Here is a 7,728-nt window from a genome sequence, read left to right on the forward strand (position 1 = left end):
TCACATGAAAATGGAGGTGTAAGGATGGCAAAAAACTTTTGTTCCAATAATTTAGCAAAATAACACCCAAAACATGCAGTGCCATGTATTATTTAGTTACTGTGAATTCAAGTATTAGTGACGGAGTCCCATATCAGCCTTCAGCCACTGTTTTGATAACAAACTTTGCTATACACTCCATTCAACAGAAATACACCGGATCACTGCGAGTCATCTCATACCAATCACCAGTAGAGATTAACATTGGCACAAACCAACAGAAGACAAAGTATCGAGAAGAAAAGAGTAATTGAAGAAGAAGAGTGCAATTTATTTTAGAATTACACAAAGACATTTTAATCACTAAAAAATAATGTTGATAAACAATATGATGGTGCGTTATCTAATTAAAAAACAACAAATATGTAAAGAAATCGCATTTATTCAAAGAAAATATTCAGGGTTAGATGTGACACTTGAGCTGTGGAAACGCATTTTTAGCGATTTTTGAGCCTTTGCAAGGGTTAATCAGGCTGAAGAAAGCATTTAAAGTATGGAAAACTATATATGTCCGTATAGATCTCGTTGAGTTCTACCAGAAAAACAACATATTTGATGCCCTAAATGCTCGACAAAGTTTTTGTGGACCAAAGAATGGAAAAAAGGCTATTGGCACCGGATTTTGTAGAATGAGCGATACAATGCAAGTGACAAAAATTGCACTGTTTTCCTTCAAATTGCACAAAATTTATTGCCAGTTTGTATTGTACTAAGAAGTCTTTGGATGAGATTTTTTTATCCTGGGTTCTGCAACGAAGTGCAACTGCCTTTTGCTGTGTGTCGAGTCCGAGCCTTGGTCCACTATTTTGATAACAAACCTTGCTATACATTCCATTCCAACAGAAGTACACAGGATCATTGCGGAATCATCTCATACCATTCACCAGTAGTGATTAACATAGGCATAAACCAACAGAAGACAAAGTATCAAGAAGAGTCAGGAAGAATTAAGTATTGAAGGAGAGTGTATAGCGAACCATCAACGCTAGCTAGAACTATAGGTGCTAGGTAAGATTGGAATAAAATGAAAAGCATGAATCCTTGACAAGATATAAGGGATCTGGAATGAGCGTTTATGGCGTTTAGACAGTATTTTTCACATATTATTAGGAAGTACATGTAATACAAGTGCATACTATAGAATCCTGGTAACATAGCTCACCAATCTTAACATGGTCGGTCGAAATTTCAATGTTTACAACATTTCTATGCCAAAAATGCTACAGCATCACGATTTTTACTGTGATTTTTAAAAACCTATGAGTGTTTCCTTTCAAAAACCGCAAATTACATTGATACCTCTGTTTTACTTCTTTCCAATAACGTGTGTTAAAAAGGGGTAACGTAGCTCACAGCGTTTTGGTGGAAAGTGCAATTTATTTTAGAATTACACAAAGACATTTTAATCACTAAAAAATAATGTTGATAAACAATATATGATGGTGCGTTATCTAATTAAAAAGCAACAAATATGTAAAGAAATTGCATTTATTCAAAGAAAATATTCAGGGTTAGATGTGACACTTGAGCTGTGGAAACGCATTTTTAGCGATTTTGAGCCTTTGCAAGGGTTAATCAGGCTGAAGAAAGCATTTAAAGTATGGAAAACTATATATGTCCGTATAGATCTCGTTGAGTTCTACCAGAAAAACAACATATTTGATGCCCTAAATGCTCGACAAAGTTTTTGTGGACCAAAGAATGGAAAAAAGGCTATTGGCACCGGATTTTGTAGAATGAGCGATACAATGCAAGTGACAAAAATTGCACTGTTTTCCTTCAAATTGCACAAAATTTATTGCCAGTTTGTATTGTACTAAGAAGTCTTTGGATGAGATTTTTTTATCCTAGGTTCTGCAACGAAGTGCAACTGCCTTTTGCTGTGTGTCGGGAGTCCGAGCCTTGGTCCACTATTTTGATAACAAACCTTGCTATACATTCCATTCCAACAGAAGTACACAGGATCATTGCGGAATCATCTCATACCATTCACCAGTAGTGATTAACATAGGCATAAACCAACAGAAGACAAAGTATCAAGAAGAGTCAGGAAGAATTAAGTATTGAAGGAGAGTGTATAGCGAACCATCAACGCTAGCTAGAACTATAGGTGCTAGGTAAGATTGGAATAAAATGAAAAGCATGAATCCTTGACAAGATATTAAGGGATCTGGAATGAGCGTTTATGGCGTTTCGACAGTATTTTTTTCACATATTATTAGGAAGTACATGTAATACAAGTGCATACTATAGAATCCTGGTAACATAGCTCACCAATCTTTACATGGTCGGTCGAAATTTCAATGTTTACAACATTTCTATGCCAAAATGCTACAGCATCACGATTTTTACTGTGATTTTTAAAACCTATGAGTGTTTCCTTTCAAAACCGCAAATTACATTGATACCTCTGTTTTACTTCTTTCCAATAACGTGTGTTAAAAAGGGTAACGAGCTCACAGCGTTTTGGTGGAAAGTGCAATTTATTTTAGAATTACACAAAGACATTTTAATCAATAAAAAATAATGTTGATAAACAATATATGATGGTGCGTTATCTAATTAAAAAGCAACAAATATGTAAAGAAATTGCATTTATTCAAAGAAAATATTCAGGGTTAGATGTGACACTTGAGCTGTGGAAACGCATTTTTAGCGATTTTTGAGCCTTTGCAAGGGTTAATCAGGCTGAAGAAAGCATTTAAAGTATGGAAAACTATATATGTCCGTATAGATCTCGTTGAGTTCTACCAGAAAAACAACATATTTGATGCCCTAAATGCTCGACAAAGTTTTTGTGGACCAAAGAATGGAAAAAAGGCTATTGGCACCGGATTTTGTAGAATGAGCGATACAATGCAAGTGACAAAAATTGCACTGTTTTCCTTCAAATTGCACAAAATTTATTGCCAGTTTGGATTGTACTAAGAAGTCTTTGGATGAGATTTTTTTATCCTAGGTTCTGCAATGAAGTGCAACTGCCTTTTGCTGTGTGTCGGGAGTCCGAGCCTTGATCCACTATTTTGGTAACAAACTTTGCTATACATTCCATTCCAACAGAAGTACACAGGATCATTGCGGAATCATCTCATACCACTCAACAGTAGTGATTAACATAGGCACAAACCAACAGAAGACAAAGTATCAAGAAGAGTCAGGAAGAATTAAGTATTGAAGGAGAGTGTATAGCGAACCATCAACACTAGCTAGAACTATAGGTGCTAGGTAAGATTGGAATAAAATGAAAAGCATGAATCCTTGACAAGATATTAAGGGATCTGGAATGAGCGTTTATGGCGTTTCGACAGTATTTTTTGTGGGACATGAGAGCACCTCAGATGTATCGAATTGCATTCTGAATACGAAGCATGTCTTTCTGATATCAAATAATTTTAATTTTTTGAAATTCACGATATAATACAAATTTTATGACAAATCATTAAAATTAAAATTGTCAAATTTTTGATATATAACGAAATAAATAAATTTGATAAATCTAATGATATATTCTTAAAGTGTATGTAGCTGGAGGAAAAACCGACGATCAATTGAAAATTTTGACCTTTTTATATTGAAGATATGGCTTTTTTCCTAAAAAGACCTATTTTCTTCGGTGTTTTTGGAAAAAAAATCCATATCTTCAATACGAAAGGTCAAAATTTTCAATTGATCATCGGCTTTTCATCCCACCTACATACACTTTAAGTATAAATCATCAGATTTATAAAGTTTACTTCAAGTACTGTTAAATATCAAAAATATCAATTTTAATGATTTGCCATAAAATGTGTATTACATTGCTAATTTCAAAAATTAAAATTATTTGATATCAGAAGACATTCTTCATATTCAGAATGCAATTGATATGTCTGAAGTGCTCTAATGTCCCACAATAAATACTGTCCAAACGTTCATACCCCTTCCCTTAAGTGTACTGTATTTTTAAGGTGCTGTGCATAATTTTGCAGCACTTGCTGTTATTAAATCCTTGTTCTGCTGATTCCAGTGCTTTACTATGCAGTGCATCCAATCGAAGTGCATAATCATGCATTGTCCCTGATTGTAGTGCATACTCAGCTAGTGCTGCTGATGTGCATACAATGCAAGTGACAAAAATTGCACTGTTTTCCTTCAAATTGCACAAAATTATTGCTAAAGGATTAGAATTTCGCTAGGTTTGGATAGTACTTAGAAGTCTTTGGATGGGATTTTTTTTATCCTAGGTTCTGCAATGAAGTACAACTGCCTTTTGGTGTGTGTGTGTTGTACCATAAATTTTAAAATCTATGGTTCTACATATGCATATGCAAGTCACAAACAATGGAAAGAACACTAGGTGGAATAATTCTGGTATACCCTGCACACATGTATAGCCCTAAAAAATAGGGTGCGCAGGGTTGATACCAGAATTGTATTGAAAACACTAGGGTGTGCACCTTGCAGGGTAAACCATTATTATGTTTTCAGAGTTATTAGGAGTTAAGAAAGCCTAATAATGATAATATTGGATGGCTTATTTCGCATGATACCATAACATATCGGATTCGTCATACAAATATCGAACTCGCCGTTGGCTCGTCCAATATTTTTATGACTCATCCGATATGTTATGGTATCATGCTCAGCCATCCAATATTATATCAGTATTGCACCAATGTTAGAATGCAACTTATTTATTAATTGTGCTATTATAAAATGTGATATGTTGTGATGTTTATAACAAACATTCATCTCAAAGTGACCATCTCAAAGATGCCTCATTTACCTGTATTTGTCTGTAGAACAGTGAGTGCAGTGCAGCGTATCAATTTCATGGCTATTCAAGTTGAAACCCATACACCCACTATGGAAGACATGACCTTATGAAATCAAGTACAGTGGAAACTCATTAACACGAAGTTGTGCGGAATTCAAATTTTCCTTCTTGTTATCAGGCGTTCGTGTTATCCAGTTCTAATAACATGTGAAATGTATGCTTGGGAATGTAAAACATACTTCTTGTTATCCGGAACTTCATGTTAAGAGGGATCGTGTTAACGAGTTGCCACTGTATGTGGTATCATTTAATCATTTATACACTTAGTATGTGGTACATGTGGTTTGAAGACAAAGGTACCTTAATTAATGCGGTCAGACTAATTTATATATATAGGTAAAAAGAAAGCTTCCAAAACAGGAGCATAGCCAGGGGGAACTGCCCCCTCATCACAGAAAATTTTCAGGACAAAAAATTGACAAATGGGGACAAAACTTGATGGGCTTTGCCCCATCGCCTTAAAATCTTGGCTATGCTACTTTTTCAAACATTATTGACCCACCCTTAATTGAATATCTTATCATGCACTAATAAATTTCGTAAAATGTACTTATGCATGGAGAAATTTGACTACTCAGGAATCTTTGACCCACCCTTGTTAATAGAACAATAAGTAACAGAAACATTCCAACATTCAAGTACCGTAGATCATTTTGAGCTATTTTGGTAATTATATATTTTGTAGAATATTTTTATAACTTTCACTCTGGTTATAATTACAGTGATGGGATCCAGAGGCAAGGAATTCAACCAGACTGGGAACAAAGAACTACAGGATATGGCACATACAAGTGATAAACCTCACAAATGCAGATATTGTGACAAGGGCTTTAGCCAGGCTGGTGACAAGAAGAAACATGAAATGACACACACAGGTGCTAAACCATACAAATGCAGCTATTGTAATAAGTGTTTTAGCCAGGTTGGTAGCTTGAAGCAGCATGAAATGACACACACGGGTGATAAACCACACAAATGCAGATATTGTGACAAGTGCTTTACCCATGCTATCAACAAGAAGCGACATGAAATGACACATACAGGTGATAAACCACACAAATGCAGATATTGTGACAAGGGCTTTAGCCAGGCTGGCGACAAGAAGCAACATGAACTGACACACACAGGTGATAAACCATACAAATGCAGATATTGTGAAAAGTGTTTTAGCCAGGTTGGTAACTTGAAGCAACATGAAATAATACACACATGTGATAAACCACACAAATGCATGTATTGTGACAAGGGCTTTAGCATTGTCAGCAACAAGGAGCTACATGAAATGACCCACACAGGTGATAAACCACACAAATGCAGATATTGTGACAAGTGCTTTAGCCGGGCTGGTGACAAGAAGCGACATGAAATGATACACACAGGTGATAAACCACACAAATGCAGATATTGTGACAAGTGCTTTAGCCGGGCTGGTGACAAGAAGCGACATGAACTGACACACACAGGTGATAAACCACACAAATGCAGATATTGTGGCAAGTGCTTTAGCCGGGCTGGTGACAAGAAGCAACATGAACTGACACACACAGGTGATAAACCACACAAATGCAGATATTGTGGCAAGTGCTTTAGCCGGGCTGGTGACAAGAAGCGACATGAAATGACACATACAGGCGATAAACCACACAAATGCAGATATTGTCACAAATGCTTTAGCCAGGCTGGTAACAAGAAGCAACATGAAATGATACACACAGGTGATAAACCACACAAATGCAGATATTGTGACAAGTGCTTTAGCCGGGCTGGTGACAAGAAGCAACATGAACTGACACACACAGGTGATAAACCACACAAATGCAGATATTGTGACAAGTGCTTTAGCCGGGCTGGTGACAAGAAGCAACATGAACTGACACACACAGGTGATAAACCACACAAATGCAGATATTGTGGCAAGTGCTTTAGCCGGGCTGGTGACAAGAAGCAACATGAACTGACACACACAGGTGATAAACCACACAAATGCAGATATTGTGGCAAGTGCTTTAGCCGGGCTGGTGACAAGAAGCAACATGAACTGACATACACAGGTGATAAACCACACAAATGCAGATATTGTGGCAAGTGCTTTAGCCGGGCTGGTGACAAGAAGCGACATGAAATGACACATACAGGCGATAAACCACATAGATGCAGATATTGTGACAAATGCTTTAGCCAGGCTGGTAACAAGAAGCAACATGAAATGATACACACAGTAGTAAACCACACAAATGCAGCTATTGTGACAAGGGCTTTGCCCGGGTTAACCCGAAGAATCAACATGAAATGACACACACAGGTGATAAACCACACAAATGCAGATATTGTGACAAGGGCTTTAGCAAGGCTGGTGACAAGAAGCGACATGAAATGACACATGCAGACCTGTAGTATGATAAAGCACACAAGTGCAGATATTGTGACATTATAAAGTGCTTTAGCCTTGCACTGCTGATAACAAGAAGTGACATTGCAAATAATGCGGATGAAACAATACTTTTATGTCACATACATTGTACATCTTGTTTATAATCAAATCTGTTAACACATACATGCCTCTTATATATTCAAGTATATTGGAAACTTATTGCCAACTCTCGTGTAAATGTACAAAAGTTGTGCAACGGCTACCTCGTGTTAGATTTTAAGACAACATTTGCAGAGGAATCTAGAAACTTGACAAAACTCTATAATTCTATATACACAAGAACTGGTCATCCCTATACCGATGCGTGGCCGCAAACGTAACCGTCCCGGCTGAAAAATGAATCAAAAAAGGTACGGCAAGAATTTTTCGCATCACATACGTCAAGTTCACTTTTCAATGTGCAAACTGTAGTTAGGATAATGAAAACGACTGGTAAGTAAGT

At 36.7% G+C, this 7,728-nt stretch overlaps 1 protein-coding gene across 1 annotated transcript; it reads left to right on the top strand.

Moving 5' to 3' along the window:
- Positions 1–3,132: 3,132 nt before the first annotated feature.
- LOC140149755 (uncharacterized) lies at positions 3,133–7,371 on the top strand. Its single transcript, XM_072171808.1, has 2 exons — positions 3,133–3,264; positions 5,578–7,371. The coding sequence occupies exon 2, from the start codon at positions 5,580–5,582 to the stop codon at positions 7,146–7,148; it is 1,569 nt and encodes a 522-aa protein (XP_072027909.1). The 5' UTR covers positions 3,133–3,264; positions 5,578–5,579; the 3' UTR covers positions 7,149–7,371.
- Positions 7,372–7,728: the final 357 nt, after the last annotated feature.

This window comes from Amphiura filiformis, chromosome 4, assembly GCF_039555335.1.
Source record: "Amphiura filiformis chromosome 4, Afil_fr2py, whole genome shotgun sequence".
NCBI classification, from domain to species: Eukaryota; Metazoa; Echinodermata; class Ophiuroidea; order Amphilepidida; family Amphiuridae; genus Amphiura; species Amphiura filiformis.

What these genes read in the sequence shown, in the direction of transcription:
- LOC140149755 (XM_072171808.1), top strand. Translation starts at nt 5,580, where the DNA reads ATGGGATCCAGAGGCAAGGAATTCAACCAGACTGGGAACAAAGAACTA.